We start from the raw sequence: 19,154 nt of genomic DNA, 5'->3' as shown, positions 1-19,154 counted from the left end.
GAAGTCACTCTTACGTTATGTTTGGCATTAAATTTTGAAAAGGCAGTCGAGTAATGATTTGAAAATATGGAATTAAAGTGTATGTTACTACTGAACTTCTTTACGTGAACAATGTCTTTCGGTGACTTCAGCATAACGTCATCAAAGAAATTTAGAAAAAAAGCAAGCACTTTTTACTTTGCCGTTAGTTATTTTGCAAATTGAATTGCATGTTATTGTCTGAACAACTGAGGCTTTTTTACTGACTTGAACAGAATTAAGTACTAGAATGCGTACCAAACCAAACAGCCATGTGCTCCAAGTTATATGTAAAATAAATAAAACTTCCGCACTCTTAATTTGTGCATTTCTTTACATTTGGATTTTTTTCAGTGATTGATTCTCAAACTTGAAAATTGAAATTGCTTTACATTGGTCGTATTTTGAAGCCCCTGTTATACAACAGTTAACTGAAAATAAACTGAGGCTAAAATTCTTAAAAGAGAAATTATTCATTAATAAATAGGTTGTAGATATTCAATTTGTTTCTTATGACACTCAATTAGCATATTAGGGAAAAAAAGGACCAAGGATACTGCTTGGTAACAATGTCTCGGGGCAATGAGGACACAATAGCCCTGAGTGTAACTGATTATTATTCAAATAAATCTTATCAATCAAATCACATTCAGTTGTGCTGCTGGGTTAGCCGTTAATACTTTCTACCAATGAACAGTCTTACTTCAATCCTGTGCATACGACGAAACTCGGAGCTGACGATGAAACTGTGTTGCTGGAACTGCTGCTGTTGTTGAAGACTGTAGCATATTGCGGAGTCATGGCTAATTGCAGGAAGGGCAATCGTAATTAATACAGCCTCTTCCGCCCTTCCACTGTCCGTACTCCTGCTCTAGAAATCTGGCCGGCGCGCATATACGATGCCGCTGAAATGGTACTCTCTACTGCGAGAGCGTTAGCATAACAATTCCGGACACTACAAGCGCTGGAACCCGTCTCTCTCTCTCTCTCCACACACTCCTCGCAACAACTCCCTGCCCAAAGATTTTACAATGCAAAAGCACTGCTATTATCGTTGCTAGTCGATGCAAATAATAACTCCTTAGGCTTTTTCTCAGAGCTTATAAGTTTCACAGTAAAACACAGATAAATAAAATGAAACGTCAACGGACTTTTACCTAAATGTACACATCCAGTGAAGCAATGTCCTTACTTATTAAATGAAAGCATTTAAATTACAAATATTTACATACAATTTTAAAAAAAGTTATATATCGGTAGATTGCAGCCTGCATTTTCGGTGTTACAAAGTATCTACACCGAAGATAGCGTGGTCACGCGACAAGAGCCCGTAAAGCGTGCGTCGTTATGAGATGGACTAAGCATTTTTGTGACTTTACGGCGTCAAACCGGGGGCCGCTGTTTGAAATTCCCGCCGCGGCCTGCAGCGAAAGAGGGTAACGTGGTGGATGAGGCGAGGCAGTTTGGCGCACGGCTGGGAGCAGCTGATGGGAATTCCGGGCGACGTCCAACAAGGAATAAACGGGAACTGCACTCAGACTTGAGTTGGATGGAGGACGCGTGCGGAAACTGTCTCTGAGGGTGTGGGCAAATGATGGTGAACTGTCGGTACAGAGGACAGGGCAGAATGACGTTGGAGTAAGTTGTAAACAGTGTTCTGCTAGCTGGGTATGAAATATTGTGTCTTCTTTAAGCACCCTACCTTGGGTAACAAATTTCTAACTTTCTGAACATTTTGTCCTAGGCGCTGAGGATCTTGTGAACTCCATGTATATTGACGAACTTGTCTGTTGCGGTGGTTCAAGTGTTCTGAAATTGTACGGCTTTCTTGACGCTGCTGTTGCGCGGCACGTCTGTTTATACATTCATGGGAAAAAGAACTTTTCATTCCATTGAAAATAAAAGTGAAGCCCTTGCGATACTTTTCCAATGTGCTGAAGCAGTGGTCTGATGGAAGGAAGCTGTCCACAAATGTGTTAACGTGTTCGGTTGTTACTCCAATTGAGCTTTCTAGTTAAGTCATCGAGCTGATTGGTATATTCTTGTGTCAGTTACTGACTACTTACAGTTGTTTATTTCTTGGCGTGTGGTACCTACATAAGAAGTTACGTTAATACTTGTCTGTGTGTCCTTGGTGGTTGGGTGAAACTGAAGATGTTTAACTGGGTTACTACTGTTGTAGAATTCCCCCGCGAAGTGGTACGATCAAGAAATTTGTAAATTTACGTACTCCTAGCACATGACTTGGCTTGGTTCGTTAGGGCTTATTTGACGTGTTTATTGTTCGGCCGATCAGACTGTAATTAGAAACATTGGCACAGGTCGCTGTGTTAGCGATGAAGGAAACTCGCACCAAGTCACTGCTGTCGGCTTCTCATTTGTAACCTTTTTCCTGCTAGTTCGGCAACCATAGATTAATCCTCGGAGTCCTTCGCGACGGCATATATTAATAAAACGTTCTCGGTTTTCAAGCCCCCTCAATTGGAATAAAATCCTCGAGCTTTCGATGACCATCTCCGCCATCGTCGTCAGGAGTTCACTGACTGCCGGCATTGCTAGGGTTTCTCGCCTATATAGGCATGATGACATCATCAGCAGCCACTCAGACTGACCCAATGAGTAAGTCGAACTCGGCAGTGAGAGGAGCTGTAGCCCGTGGTTGGAGCGGTGACGCCAGGTGGTTCATAGAGCCAAGATTATCTCAAGGGCCCCCGACGAAGGACACCTGGTGAAGCAGCAAAAGAGGCCAAACGGACTGCGTTCCTGCCATACTGCGGAGCAACTATCAGCAAGATAGGACGTCTGCTGCAGAAACGTGGGCTAAGACCAGTGTTCCGGCCAGCCCCGAAGATACGAGATATGTTGCGCCCTGTTAGAGACGACAATGCTCTTCGAGTGTCCGGCGTGTACGGTGTACCCTGTGAATGTGGTTGCATGTATATCGGACACACAATTCACACGGTTGCGGGGCGTTGTACTGCGCGTATAAAACAGAGGGAGCTTGAGAAGTCGGCCATAGCGGAGCATTGCCTAGCAAAACGGACATAAAATTGTTGTTGTTGTTGTCTTCAGTCCTGAGACTAGTTTGATGCAGCTCTCCATGCTACTCTAACCTGTGCAAGCTTCTTCATCTCCCAGTACCTACTGCAATCTACATCCTTCTGAATCTGCTTAGTGTATTCATGTCTTGGTCTCCCTCTACGATTTTTACCCTCCACGCTGCCCTCCAATGCTAAATTTGTGATCCCTTGATGCCTCAAAACATGTCCTACTAACCGATCCCTTCTTCTAGTCAAGTTGTGCCACAAGCTTCTCTTCTCCCCAATCCTATTCAGCACCTCCTCATTAGTTACGTGATCTATCCACCTTATCTTCAGCATTCTTCTGTAGCACCACATTTAGAAAGCTTCTATTCTCTTCTTGTCCAAACTAGTTACCGTCCATGTTTCACTTCCATACATGGCTACACTCCAAACAAATACTTTCAGAAACGACTTCCTGATACATAAATCTATATTCGATGTTAACAAATTTCTCTTCTTCAGAAACGCTTTCCTGGCCATTGCCAGTCTACATTTTATATCCTCTCAACTTCGACCATCATCTGTTATTTTGCTCCCCAAATAGCAAAACTCCTTTACTGCTTTAAGTGTCTCATTTCCTAATCTAATTCCCTCAGCATCACCCGATTTAATTTGACTACATTCCATTATCCTCGTTTTGCTTTTGTTGATGTTCATCTTATATCCTCCTTTCAAGACACTGTCCATTTCGTTCAAATGCTCTTCCAAGTCCTTTGCCGTCTATGACAGAATTACAATGTCATCGGCGAACCTCAAAGTTTTTACTTCTTCTCCATGAATTTTAATACCTACTTCAAATTTTTCTTTTGTTTCCTTTACTGCTTGCTCAATATACAAATTGAATAACATCGGGGAGATGCTACAACCCTGTCTCACTCCTTTCCCAACCACTGCTTCCCTTTTATGTCCCTCGACTCTTCTAACTGCCATCTGTTTTCTGTACAAATTGTAAATAGCCTTTCGCTCCCTGTATTTTACCCCTGACACTTTCAGAATTTGAAAGACAGTATTCCAGTCAACATTGTCAAAAGCTTTATCTAAGTCTACAAATGCTAGAAACGTAGGTTTGCCTTTTCTTAATCTTTCTTCTAAGATAAGTCGTAAGGTCAGTATTGCCTCACGTGTTCCAACATTTCTACGGAATCCAAACTGATCCTCCCCGAGGTCCGCATCTACCAGTTTTTCCATTCGTCTGTAAAGAATTCGCGTTAGTATTTTGCAGCTGTGACTTATTAAACTGATAGTTCAGTAATTTTCACATCTGTCAGCACCTGCTCTCTTTGGGATTGGAATTATTATATTCTTCTTGAAGTCTGAGGGTATTTCGCCTGCCTCATATATCTTGCTTACCAGCTGGTAGAGTTTTGTCATGACTGGCTCTCCCAAGGCCGTCTACTCCGGGCGCCTTGTTTCGACTCAGGTCTTTCAGTGCTCTGTCAAACTCTTCACGCAGTATCTTATCACCCATTTCGTCTTCATCTACATCCTCTTCCATTTCCATAATATTGTCCTCAAGTACATCGCCCTTCTTTCCTTAGAACTGGGTTGCCATCTGAGCTCTTGATATTCATACACGTGGTTCTCTTCTCTCCAAAGGTCTCTTTAATTTTCCTGTAGGCAGTATCTATCTTACCCCTAGTGAGATAAGACTCTACATCCTTACATTTGTCCTCTAGCCATCCCTGCTTAGCCATTTTGCACTTCCTGTCAATCTCATTTTTGAGACGTTTCTATTCCTTTTTGCCTGCTTCATTTACTGCATTTTTATATTTTCTCCTTTCATCAATTAAATTCAGTATTTCTTCTGTTACCCAAGGATTTCTAGCAACCCTCGTCTTTTTACCTACTTGATACTCTGCTGCCTTCACTACTTCATCCCTCAGAGCTACCCATTCTTCTTCTACTGTGTTTCTTTCCCCCATTCCTGTCAATTGTTCCCTTATTCTCTCCTTGAAACTCTGTACAACCTCTGGTTCTTTCATCTTATCCAGATCCCATGTCCTTAAATTCCCACCTTTTTGCAGTTTCTTCAGTTTTAACCTACAGGTCATAACCAATAGATTGTGGTCAGAGTCCACATCTGCCCCTGGAAATGTCCTACAATTTAAAACCTGATTCCTAAATCTCTGTCTTACCATTATATAATCTGTCTGATACCTTTTAGTATCTGCAGGATTCTTCCATGTATACAACCTTCTTTTGTGATTCTTGAACCAAGTGTTAGCTATGATTAAGTTATGCTCTGTGCAAAATTCTACCAGACGGCTTCCTCCTTTATTTCTTACCCCCAATCCATAATCACCTACTATGTTTCCTTCTCTCCCTTTTCCTACTGACGAATTCCAGTCACCCATGACTATTAAATTTTCGTCTCCCTTCACTACCTGAATAATTTCTTTTATTTCATAATACAATTCATCAATTTCTTCATCAATTGCAGAGGTAGTTGGCATGTAAACTTGTACTACTGTAGTAGGCATGGGCTTTGTGTCTATCTTGGCCACTATAATACGTTCACTATGCTGTTTGCAGTAGCTTTTACCCGCACTCCTATTTTTTTATTCATTATGAAACCTACTCCTGCATTAACCCTATTTGATTATGTATTTTTAAACCTGTATTCACCTGACCAGAAGTCTTGTTCCTCCTGCCAGCGAGCTACACTAATTCCCACTATATCCAACTTTCACCTATCCATTTCCCTTTTTAAATTTTCTAACCTACCTGCCCGATTAAGGGATCTGACATTCCACGCTCCGATCCGTAGAACGCCAGTTTTCTTTCTCCTGATAACGACGTCCTCCTGAGTAGTCCCCGCCCGGAGATCCGAATGGGGAACTATTTTACCTCCGGAATATTTTACCCAAGAGGACGCCATCATCATTTAATCATACAGTAAAGCTGCATGTCTTCGGGAAAAATTACGGCTGTAGTTTCCCCTTGCTTTCAGCCGTTCGCAGTACCAGCACAGCAAGGCCGTTTTGGTTAATGTAGCAAGGCCAGATCTGTCAATCATCAAGACTGTTGCCCCTGCAACTACTGAAAAGGCTGCTGCCCCTCTTCAGGAACCACACGTTTGTCTGGCCTCTCAAAAGATACCATCTGTATCGCTGAGGCACGCAAGCCTCCTCACCAACGGCAAAGTCCATGGTTCATGGGGGGGGGGGGGGGGGGGGGCGAGGGACATATAATAAATACAGTTCTAAAATACAAAAGTGTTGGCTCATGCATCTACATTCTGTTATAAAGGAAGCGGCCGAAATTCGTTTAAACGACAACAATTTCAATAGAGGTACACACTCAGCAGGGCATGGCGGCGGGAGTTAGACATCAAAAGAAATCAAAGACAGATGAGCGAAGCGGGAGCGGGAGCGCCTGCCCCTGGCACCACCTGACGTCACCGATGCTGCCATGGGCGATAGCTTCGCTAGCTGCCCGCGTAGACTAACTCGCGCGCGCCTCCTTGGATCGATCTGATTCGCTGCTGATGATGTTATCATGCCTATATAAGAGAGAAACCGTAGCAGCTCCGGCAGTCAGTGAACTCCTGACGACGATGGCAGAGATGGTCATGGAAAGCTCGAGGATTTTATTCGAACTGACGCGGCTTGAAAACCGTGAACGTTTTATTCAACAATAGATGAACATCTGAGCTGTCGAATGTGCAATGACCGTTTTTTTGGGCATTAGGAGGGTTCGGAAAAATATGCAAAGTTGAGTTGTCAAGATAAGTTGAAACTGTTGTAAGGAAAGCTGTAGGGAACCAAATAGTATGGTTACAGGCGTTGAAATGTTACTTTGCACATGTACTTTAATGTTTTTGCATTTGATGCCTGATGTTGCTAAATTCTGGTGCTTGTCGCTTTCTAACAAGGAAAACTAGTCCTGATATTTCATTGGCATTCTGGATATTCATTGATATTATGTATTTTATTTCTTGTTTTCAAATTATTGCTACTTTTCGAATCTGAAAACAAGTGACTACCTTCCGCGGGTAGGAGAATCGAGTGAGGAAACAACAAACGCAGGGCCCAGTGTTTACTTCTGTGTTGAGGTAACGATGAACAGAGTGTAGATGGGCAGTGGTTCTGACTGACCTGCATCGTGGCTGCCCGGCAGGATGATGGCGTCGTCCCGGAACCAGGAGGAGACGGAGACGTCGTCCCGGACGAAGGGCGGGATGACGCAGCGCAGCACCGCCGTGTTGCCCAGCAGCGCATGCGCGCGGTACACCTGCACCTCGTAGTCCTGACGCACCACTGCAACAGAGGATGGAAGGCCGCGTTATGGCCGAAACGTCGCGGATTTAGCGATGGTCTTAGATGGAATCAATTTTAGCTGTCAATACCGGAATGTTGTAGTGTATGAGGTGTGTGAGGAAATTTATGAGACTGACTACACAGTGAGCGATCTGGCCACACTGTGCTATTCTACTTGTGTATATACGTATGTTTATGCCTTCCAGATAATCAGTCCGAGTTTCCGCTCCGTACAGTCACCAGTTGATTTTTGAGAGCGTCATCAGTGAAGTTGGGATTTTGTTGTGTGTTACTAAAATGAAACAGCGGAATCTAGAGCAATGTTATCCAATCAAGTCTTTGGTTACGCTAGGAGAAAACGCGAGTGTGACCTCTGAAAAGGTTCAACAGGCCAATGGGGGACATTCATTATCAAGAACACAAACTTTTCACTGGCACAAATCGTTTTTAGAAGGCGGAGAACACGTTGAACCTCGCTCAGGGAGAGCTACAGCTTCAAAATCCGACGAAAAAGTCGGAGGTGTGCGTGCTCTTCTGATATAAGATGGACATTTAACAATAAGGATGATTGGTGAGGAGTTAAACTACTTCACCGTACATCACAACTGAGCAGAAGAACAATCGAAGAAACGTGTGTTTTGACGTTCTTCAGAGGACTGTCAATGACCAAGAATGTGATCAAACATGATGAATGCTGGATTTTTGAATACGAATCTGAGACAAAGCGGCAAGATTAGGTGGGGCACTGCGACATCTCCTCGAACGAAGGAAGATCGGATGAGCAGATCAAAGACCAAAACAATGCTGATTTAGTTTTTGGCAGTACCCCGTATCGTGCATAAGTAATTTTCTCGTCCAGAACGATCTGTCAACTAAGTGTTTCAGAAAAAATGTCCTTGAAAAGCTCAATAAAAGGGTGAATCGATTGACACTGGGGATTGCTGACAAGTGAGTTCTGTTATCATGTCAACGCCCCATTTCACACGGCCAATTCCATCGCGGAATTTTTGACCTCAAAAGAATTTCCTGTTGCTCCATGGCCCTCCTATTCACCAGAGCTGATGGTCTGAATCAGAGGCTGAGACGGTTCTGCGACCGTGTGGGCTGCAGATTCCTCGACTTGCGCCATAGGGTGGCGGGGTTTCGGGTTCCGCTGGATAGGTCAGGAGTCCACTACACGCAGCAAGCGGCTACACGGGTAGCAGGGGTTGTGTGGCGTGGACTGGGCGGTTTTTTTAGGTTAGATGGCCTCGGGAAAGTACAGAAAAGGCAACAGCTTCAAAGGGTGCGGGGCAAAGTCAGGACATGCGGGGACCAAGCAGCAATCGGTATTGTAACTGTAAAGCTGCATTGGTAAAGTACCGGAACTTCACGCGTTGATAGAAAGCATCGAAGCTGAAATCGTTATAGGTACATAAGGCTGGCTGAAGCCAGAGATAAATTCAGCCGACATTTTTACAAAGGCACAGACGATGTTTAGAAAGGATAGATTGCATGAAACCGGTGGTGGCGTGTTTGTCGCTGTTAGTAGTAGATTATCCTGTAGTGAAGTAGAAGTGGATAGTTCCTGCGAAATGTTATGGGTCGAGGTTACACTCAACAACCGAGCTAGGTTAATAATTGGCTCCTTTTACCGACCTCTCGACTCAGCAGCATTAGTGGCAGAACAGCTGCGAGAAAATTTGGAATACATTTCACATAAATTTTCTCAGGATATTATAGTCTTAGGTGGAGATTTCAATTTACCAGATATAGACTGGGATACTCAGATGTTTAGGACGGGTGATAGGGACAGAGCATCGAGAGACATTGTACTGAGTGTACTATCCGAAAATTACCTCGAGCAATTAAACGGAGAACCGACTCGTGGTGATAACATCGTGGACCTATTCATAACAAACAGACCCGAACTTTTCGACTCTGTCAGTGCAGAAAAGGGAATCAGTGATCATAAGGCCGTTGCAGCATCCCTGAATATGGAAGTTAATAGGAATATAAAAAAGGGAGGAAGGTTTATCTGTTTAGCAAGAGTAATAGAAGGCAGATTTCAGACTACCTAACAGATCAAAACGAAAATTTCTGTTCCGACACTGACAATGTAGAGTGTTTATGGAAAAAGTTTAAGGCAATTGTAAAATGCGATTTAGACAGTTATGTGCCGAGTAAAACTGTGAGGGACGGAAAAAACCCACCGTGGTTCAACAACAAAGTTAGGAAACTACTGCGAAAGCAAAGAGAGCTTCACTGCAAGTTTAAACGCAGCCAAAACTTCTCAGACAAACAGAACCTAAACGATGTCAAAGTTAGCGTAAGGAGGGCTATGTGTGAAGCGTTCAGTGAATTCGAAAGTAAAATTCTATGTACCGACTTGACAGAAAATTCTAGGAAGTTCTGTTCTTATGTTAAATCAGTAAGTGGCTCGAAACAGTATATCCAGACACTCCGGGATGATGATTGCTTTGAAACAGAGGATGACACGCGTAAAGCTGAAATACTAAACACCTTTTTCCAAAGCTGTTTCACAGAGGAAGACCGCACTGCAATTCCTTCTCTAAATCCTCGCACAAATGTGTCCAAGGAATAGAAAAGCAACTGAAATCACTCAACAGAGGAAAGTCCACTGGATCTGACGGAATATCAATTCGATTCCACACAGAGTACGCGAAAGAACTTTCCCCCCTTCTAACTGCCGTGTACCGCAAGTCGCTAGAGGAACGGAAGGTTCCAAATGATTGGAAAAGAGCACAGGTAGTCCCAGTCTTCAAGAAGGGTCGTCGAGCAGATGCGCAAAACTATAGACCTATATCTCTGACGTCGATCTGTTATAGAATTTTAGAACATGTTTTTTGCTCGAGTATCATGTCGTTTTTGGATACCCAGAATCTACTCCGTAGGAATCGACATGGATTCCGGAAACAGCGATCGTGTGAGACCCAACTCGCTTTATTTGTTCATGAGACCCAGAAATTATTGGATACAGGCTCCCAGGTAGATGCTATTTTCCTAGACTTCCGGAAGGCGTTCGATACAGTTCCGCACTGTCGCCTGATAAACAAAGTAAGAGCCTACGGAATATCAGACCAGCTGTGTGGCTGGATTGAAGAGTTTTTAGCAAACAGAACACAGCATGTTGTTATCAATGGAGAGACGTCTACAGACGTTAAAGTAACCTCTGGCGTGCCACAGGGGAGTGTTATGGGACCATTGCTTTTCACAATATATATAAATGACCTAGTAGATAGTGTCGGAAGTTCCATGCGGCTTTTCGCGGATGATGCTGTAGTATACCGAGAAGCTGCAGCATTAGAAAATTGTAGCGAAATGCAGGAAGATCTGAAGCGGATAGGCACTTGGTATAGGGAGTGGTAACTGACCCTTAACATAGAGAAATGTAATGTATTGCGAATACATAGAAAGAAGGATCCTTTATTGTATGATTATATGATAGCGGAACAAACACTGGTAGCAGTTACTTCTGTTAAATATCTGGGAGTTGGAGGGTACCAGGTTGAGATTCATTGGGAGAGTCCTTAGAAAATGTAATCCATCAACAAAGGAGGTGGCTTACAAAACACTCGTTCGACCTATACTTGAGTATTGCTCATCAGTGTGGGATCCGTACCAGATCGGGTTGACGGAGGAGATAGAGAAGATCCAAAGAAGAGCGGCGCGTTTCGTCACGGGGTTATTTGGTAACCGTGATAGCGTTACGGAGATGTTTAGCAAACTCAAGTGGCAGATTCTGCAAGAGAGGCGCTCTGCATCGCGGTGTAGCTTGCGGTCCAGGTTTCGAGAGGGTGCGTTTCTGGACGAGGTATCGAATATATTGCTTCCCGCTGCTTATACCTCCCGAGGAAATCATGAATGTAAAATTGGAGAGATTCGAGCGCGCACGGATGCTTTCAGACAGTCTTTCTTCCCGCGAACCATACGCGACTGGAACAGAAAAGGGTGGTAATGACGGTGGCACGTAAAGTGCCCTCCGCCACACACCGTTGGGTGGCTTGCGGATTATGAATGTAGATGTAGATGTAGATGTAGCTGAGTCTTAGTGGCCTTTTTCTTTTTCCGAAATTGAAAAGTGTCTTAAAATGACGTGATTTTGTGACTCTAGAGAACATTTAAAAGAATGTGATCACATGTTAAAGGCCCTGCGAAGACGGAACAACGACTCCGGCGGTATACAGCTGCCGGGGGAACTATCTTGAACGCGACAATGTTGTTGTTTGAAAAAAATAAAAGAAACTTTGGTACATAAGAAATCAGTCTCATTAATTTTCTCACACATTTCGCACCTCCAATGTCGGTGGCAATGTTGACGTGTATCTATGTTTTCTGGTGTTTAATCGTGCCCACGTCACTTGGAAGCCATATCCACAAACGCCAAAAAAATGGGCAAAATAAAGCTGGCCTGGAACATATTTACAATATTTAATCTTATTTATAAACATCGGACAAGATGCTCAAAATAGCCACCGTTGACATCGATTCAGCGCGTTGCTGAATATATTGTTAATTACGTCAGAATGTGTGCGCTTTCCGACTTGCAACAAACTTTATACAAAATTTCAAACCTTTTTGAAACTTTCTCTCACAAAATAATGAAACGAAGAAAACTGTTTGCCTATCTAACGATTTCCAGTTGAAACAAAAATTTGATTCACATTATTTCTTATACGTCTTGCACGATTCAAGAAAAATTGGAATGCTCTCTGAATCTACCCTACCTGCTTCGGTTTCAAATTTTTTATTTAGTCTGTGAGCGAAAAGTCAGAAACTAATAAAACCAATATAATTAAAGTTTTGCATTTTCAATCATTACAGGATCCACATGCTGAATGTCAAATATGTAATACGTTAACTCACTTGTAAAGCAATTGGAGGCGTGATTTTATTTAATTTATGTGATTTAGATTCTTTAAAGAACTCGGAGTGGAGAGATTACAGCTAATTTCTAAACAGAAAATTGTAAGAGAATATGTGACTCCCGCTATGAGCACTGATTGAGTGAACAGAAAGAAAGTAATATGACATAAGTATGGGTAAGAGACGATTATGAAAAGAGACGTATAATTTGAAGTAATTTTATGTTGTTACGGAAAGAACACACTTTTATTACGGAAAAATGTGGGTTATGTTGAGCAACGAGCCTTTCGTCGGAAGAAATCGATTATATGTAGATCCATTGACAAAAAGAGCGCAAATTTCAACAGAATTATGTAACAGACAAAGCTTTGAAACTGATTACAGAACTGCACTTCACTCAGGGTCGTCCTATATGTAATGCGAATACGTAATGTTAGCAGCTCATTACCAAATATTCACCAGTATACCAACAGACATGAAACAGTCATCTTCGGTTTATCATAGTGATGAGAAACCTATTATTTGGTGATAGATACTCAAAAATATTTGTCCTGTAGAAATAGATCCCAAATAATATCTGTGTTAAAAATAGGAACACTTCATTGCCTCTGTGATGAATACAAGGAACTTACGTCTGAGGTAAGCATTTAAATTAGGAATTCCTCAGTGTTCCATTTATTTCCTGTATGGTAACTCAGTTTCAATAACTCTTTCTCACATCTCCGACGAGAGTGGTTTTCTATTCCCTTAGAACGGTTGGATTACATACAGATTTATTGGAATAAAGAATCGAAAGAAATCTAAAAGGGAAAACCGAAATTCATGATGTCTTGTGAAAGTTGAAAAAATCGTTTGATGCTATAATTTTTAATAGCCTTAAGGTATTTATTTGATATTCTTACACTCTCTGATGTCACAAAACATAATAATGTGGGGCCATTTACTTCAGATGAAAATGATCCAAAAGACTCCACACAGGTCATATGTGATGCTAATTCTTGAACACCGTGAAGATCATAAAAATGTATTTCTCTGTGTGTGTGTGTGGGGGGGGGGGGAGGGGGTGTTTCTTGTCAATTGAGGTCAAAATACGTGTTACAGTGTAGTATACATTTTTAGAAACTTTTTCAGATCCCCTTGAAGCAATTTTTGTTACCAAAATCTTATTTCTAGGTCCATTTGTAATTGAATGTTATTACCGTAATTTTCTTAAAGTGTAGATAAATGAGGAAATTCTCGTTTTATAAGCAAGAGGCAAAGTGTTGCCTCGTCGACTCTTCCTGGATTTAATTTCCAGTGCTTTCTCACTCCATTCCAACTAAATGTGAGGATGGTTCATAAAAGTAGGCCATGGCAGTCTGTTTCTCCATTGCATATCCATGAGAAGTAATTTCAAATTAACACCTTTCCGTATAACTTGATTGTTGTTGTTATACTGTTATTATTGTCCTTATTCACTCTGTTTGTTTGTTATTCTTTTAAAGCAGCAACATAACATGTGACTGCTCTACGATATTACAGTTCTCCTACAGCTAAAATGAAAAAAAAATTAATAAAAGCAAGCTCGTTTGTTCTATTGACAGTTAACAATTTTGATTGAAGTTAAATGTTGATAATAGGTGACTGTGAAACAGTCTAGCTGCAGCTTAAAGTTACTCTCAAATATCATGAGACAAGATTTTTTTTATTATTTGAAAGCAGAATAGTCAGTTCCGCCACTTTTTACACCTGAACTTCTTGTCCATTTGCGTTATATTTTCTCCATCGCGCTGGAGCACAGATTAGACAAGTTATTTGCGCACACCAATTGTACTACACTCTACGTTTTTAAATGAAGTTTGACTCCGAACAGAATAACAATACATAGTACAATTGACACGGCTGATTATCCTTCGTCAGCTGATAAATCAGTGTTATTAATAAGGAAAGTAACAACGTTCCGGAAATCACGACAGGCGACGTGTATGGAATTATTCGAAGTCTTTCAATAGAAATGATTAAAGCTGAAGGAAATGTAAGATAGAAGGCTCAAATGGTTCAAAAGGCTCTGAGCACTATGGGATTTAACTTCTGATGTCATCAGTCCGCTAGAACTTAGAACTACTTAAATCTAACTAACATAAGGACATCACACACGTCCATGCCCGAGGCAGGATTCGAACCTGCGACTGTAGCGGTCCGCGGTTCCAGACTGTAGCGCATAGAACCGCTCGGCCACCCCGTCCGGCTAAGATAAAAGGAGTCAGCAAAATTACTGAATGCCTGAGGCGAAAAAATTCCCAGAACTGCACAGATCTACAGAGGGATCCAAAAAAAATGTATCCACTGTTTAAAAGTCCATAACTGGCAAACTAACTGACGGAGTTGTCTCATCTTTGGTAGTGTAACAGTATGTAGTTCCGGCAATCGCCACACAAGCGTTGTATTGCGTTGTTTTGTTTTGTCAGATGACAGACGCCAGATAGTCAGTGTTTTGTTCTTCGTTGCACCTAGTTACTCGAGTAAACATGGCTGGCGAAAGGCTTACATTCCATGAAAGGAAGTCAGTTTTGAAGAAGTACGAAAATACTAATGAGGTTCAACGGCAATGGTGAAATGAGTATCAAACGGAGTCACCGAAACGTTTAACGAATCGTCGCATTCGAGACAAATTTGAAGCCGAAGGCTGTGTTAAAGATGTACGCAAACAACGATCTGGATGGCCTGTAACAGTAACAAGACCAGCTAACACCCGTCGTGTGTTACAACAGTTCACTCATTCACCACAGAAGTCTGTGAGAAAATGTGCTCGTAAAACTGGAGTGAGTCACTCACGTGTTTGGCGAATTTTGAAGATAGTAAAGTGGAAGTGCTACATCCCACGATTGCTACACGCAATGAACGAGGCCGACCCAGATCGTAGAATGGAGTACCGCGAGTGATTTACTAACATGGTGGACAACGATGAAGAGTTTACAGAGAAATGTGTGGTCTGGTGAGGCACTCAGTGGTACAGTAAATCACCAGAATTGCATCTACTGGGCCGCCAAAAATCCGAACGTCGATGTAGACAAAGCTGTGAATTTGCCAGGAGTAAATGTGTCTTGCTGGTTGTCTTACCAGCGCTCGATTGGGTCATTCTTCTTTGACGGCACAGTTGCCGGTGAGGTGTACCTTCAGAAGCTTCAAACACACATTTTACCTGCCATCCGAGACTTGTATGGAGACGGAAGAGTTTACTTTCAAAAAGATAGTGCCCCAGCCCACTACCAAAATTGTGTTAGGGCGTATCTCGACGGAAATCTACCAGGAAGATGGACAGCCCGTAGAGGTGCTGTGGAGTATCCACCACGTTCCCCTGACCTAACTCTTCTGGACTTTTACCTGTGGGAAACACTAAAGAAGGTCGTTTATCGACAAAAGCCACGCACATTGGATCAACCTCGAGAGTCCATCGTACATTCATGTGCAAATATCCAACTGAACACGTTGCAGTCAGTAGTTCGTACTGCACTTCGGCGTCATCGTTTGTGTGTGGATGTTAATGGTGACCATTTCGAACACCTACAGTAATATCTTTAAGTTGGACTTTATGCTACACTTTCACCAAAAATGAGACAGCTTCGTCAGTTAGTTTGCAAATTATGGACTTTTAAACAGTGGATACATTTATTGGACCCTTTTGTATAGTTACTGTATGTCTTTCCTAACAGGGTAGCGTCCACACGGTACAAGATTTTCAGTAAACTTATCACCATAAACACAGGTAAAACATTAGTACAGGAGCCACCAGGGTGTAGAAATTTGTTTAGCTTTAGGGAAGTACGGAAACACAAGAACAAAATTACATATAACTTTGACAAGTATCAATCACTATGAGTTTGAGATACAAAAATTCTGAAGAAGGTTTTGTCTTTATTTCAATAAAATGTGATCAGCCAGTCCAAAAGGATCAACACCTTGATTCAGCTGTGTCAATAACCCTGAAAATCCTACGTAATAAAACTAAAACTACGTAAAATCAAGATATCCTATAGAATGTTCTACATCTACATCTACATACATACTCCACAATCCACCATACGGTGCGTGGCAGAGGGTACCTCGTACCACAACTAGCATCTTCTCTCCGTGTTCCACTCCCAAACAAAACGAGGGAAAAATGACTGCCTATATGCCCATGTACGAGCTCTAATCTCTCTTATCTTATCTTTGTGGTCTTCCCGCGAAATGTAAGTTGGCGGCAGTAAAATTGTACTGCAGTCAGCCTCAAATGCTGGTTCTCTAAATTACCTTAGTAGAGATTCACCGTAAGAATGCCTCCTTTCCTCTAGAGAACCCACCCGAGATCCTGAAGCATTTCCGTAACACTCGCGTGACGATCAATCCTACCAGTAACAAACCTAGCAGGCAGCCTCTGAATTGCTTCAATGTCCCCCTCAATTCGACCTGATAGGGGATCCCAAATGCTCGAGCAATACTCAAGAATAGGTTGTATTACTGTTTTATAAGCGGTCTCCTTTACAGATGAACCACATCTTCCCAAAATTCTACCAATGAACCGAAGACGACTATCCGCCTTCCCCACAACTGCCATTACATGCTTGTCCCACTTCATATCGCTCTGCAATGTTACGCCCAAATATTTAATCGACGTGACTGTGTCAAGCGCTACACTACTAATGGAGTATTCAAACATTACAGGATTCTTTTTCCTATTCATCTGCATTAATTTACATTTATCTATATTTAGAGAGTTAGCTGCCATTCTTTACACCAATCACAAATCCTGTCCAAGTCATCTTGAATCCTCCTACAGTCACTCAACGACGACACCTTCCCGTACACCACAGCATCATCAGCAAACAGCCACACATTGCTATCCACCCTGTCCAAAAGATCAGTTATGTAGATAGGAAACAACAGCGGATCTACCACACTTCCCTGGGGCACTCCAGATGATACCCTCACCTCCGATGAACACTCACCATCGAGGACAACGTACTGGGTTCTATTACTTAAGAAGTCTTCGAGCCACTCACATACTTAGGAACCAATCCCATACGCTCGTACCTTAGTCAGGTACTTGTCCAGTGACAAGTGGAAAGTTGCATGTAGGAAATCCCTATTAAAGACAGGGAGCCATACAAATTCTTAAGAAGCCTTTGTCTTATTAAGGTCAATAAGCGGGTCTAACTCATAGGTCCAGTCGCTCAGTGGCCCTGAAGTCGAAATATTAAATTCGATCTACATCTCTACTCCGCAAGCCACCCTATGGTGTGTAGCAAAGAGTGCTTCCTGTACCAATGTCATTCTTCGTGTGAGTTTGATTCTCTCTAATTGTAACTCCACGGTCATATGTAGGATGTCCATTGACTTTTATAGGAACGTACACTCTTGGAATTTTAGCCGTGAACCACATCGTGATGCACTACGGCTCGCTTGTGGTGTCTGCATGGACTTGGGTAAACATCCCCGTAATGATTTCGAGCTTACTAAATGAACCAGTGACGAAACGCGCTGCTCTTATTTGGATTTTCTTTGTTTCCTCTGTCAATCCTGTAAGGCTCGATGCCAGATGAACAATATTCCTAGTCGTTGCATGAAGGTTTTTTTTAACTTCTTCTTTCCTGAGTGGATAGCATGTCTGCATCTTTCCACTGAATCTCGTTATGGAATCTGCTTTACGTGCTATTTGGGCTATGCGGTTGGTCATCACACTTTAATCCGCCCCAAATGCGTAATATGGCGATAAAATTAAAATTCGCGCAACGGACTGAACGTCTGGAGCAACCCAGTAAGACAATCAGTCCCCAGTACAACATGCACTCTCAGTATTCATTCCCCTTCTCTGTTACGACAGACAGTGAGTAACTATTCCAATTTGTTCTTGGAAAGGCAGGGTATGTGATGGACCTATTTGTATTCTGCCAAGTCTGTAAACGCCCAGCGACACGTTGTCTTGTAAAGATGTCCTTGTTCCTGCGCAGGGGTAACACAGGCAGCAAACCCGTTGTTCTTGCTGTGAGGCTGTGAAATTTTGCTAGTCACTTTGCTAAGGCTACCTACGCTGCTAAATGAGTATCCAGCCTTTGGCTATTTTATTTCCTTATAACACAAGGAGCAGCTAAAGAACAAAAACTGCTGACCACATATGAGGTGCGACAATAAATTAATGAGAATGATTTTCTTTGGAAGATGTGGCAACCGTGCAGGCTTGCGTAGGCACAATATCTTTGACCTTGGTCTATAAGCTGCTTCTAGTCCAAGAGGCACATCGATGCAACTGATCAGTCATGAGTTGTGCTCTAATAAGTTAACACGTGTCTGTGTCTCTCGTCACAGAAATGGAACCGCATAATATTGCGCAACGGTATGCCATTTCTTTTTGCGTTAAAGTGGGTGAAAACGCGACGAAGGCTTTTGGAGAGGAGGTTATGCCAAGACCTCAAGTTTTTCGTTGGCATAAAATGTTTAGTGAAGGCAGAACGAATATTGAAGATGAAGACCGCAGTGGACGACCATCAACCTCATGGACGGATGTCAACTTGGCCAGTGTGCGTGAACTCGTACGATCCGATCGAAGGTTATCAGTGAAAATGATTGCAGAAGAACTGAACGTCAATCGAGATACGGTTCGTCTAATAATAACAGACGATCTTTGTATGAGAAAGATTTGTGCAAAGATGGTCCCCAAAAATCACACAGCACAACAGCGAGCAAAACGGAAAAATGTGGCAGCAGATCTGTTGGAGCAAACGGAAATCAATCCAGAATTGTTGAGCCGTGTTATCACTGGTGATGAAAGTTGGTTTTCTCAGTAAGATCCAGAGTCAAAACGACAAAGTTTGCAATGGTGCTCAAAGGGATCACCCAGACGAAAAAAAGCTCGCAAGTCAAAATCAAAAGTGAAATGCATGCTTGTGTGCTTCTTCGATTCCATGGGAAT

The 19,154-nt window shown here is 42.3% G+C and overlaps 1 protein-coding gene across 1 annotated transcript in view; it reads right to left on the bottom strand.

Moving 5' to 3' along the window:
• Positions 1-19,154, bottom strand: part of LOC126284516 (Down syndrome cell adhesion molecule-like protein Dscam2) — a 1,260,408-nt gene that overhangs the window by 528,634 nt on the left and 712,620 nt on the right. The window contains exon 5 of the mRNA XM_049983498.1: positions 7,199-7,360. Coding sequence (XP_049839455.1) covers positions 7,199-7,360 — 162 coding nt within the window. The remainder of the gene's footprint in view (positions 1-7,198; positions 7,361-19,154) is intronic.

The sequence above is a fragment of the Schistocerca gregaria genome, chromosome 1 (assembly GCF_023897955.1).
Source record: "Schistocerca gregaria isolate iqSchGreg1 chromosome 1, iqSchGreg1.2, whole genome shotgun sequence".
Lineage (NCBI taxonomy): Eukaryota > Metazoa > Arthropoda > Insecta > Orthoptera > Acrididae > Schistocerca > Schistocerca gregaria.
Note: the sequence above shows the minus strand (reverse complement) of the source record. Positions and strands in the feature narration are given on the sequence as shown.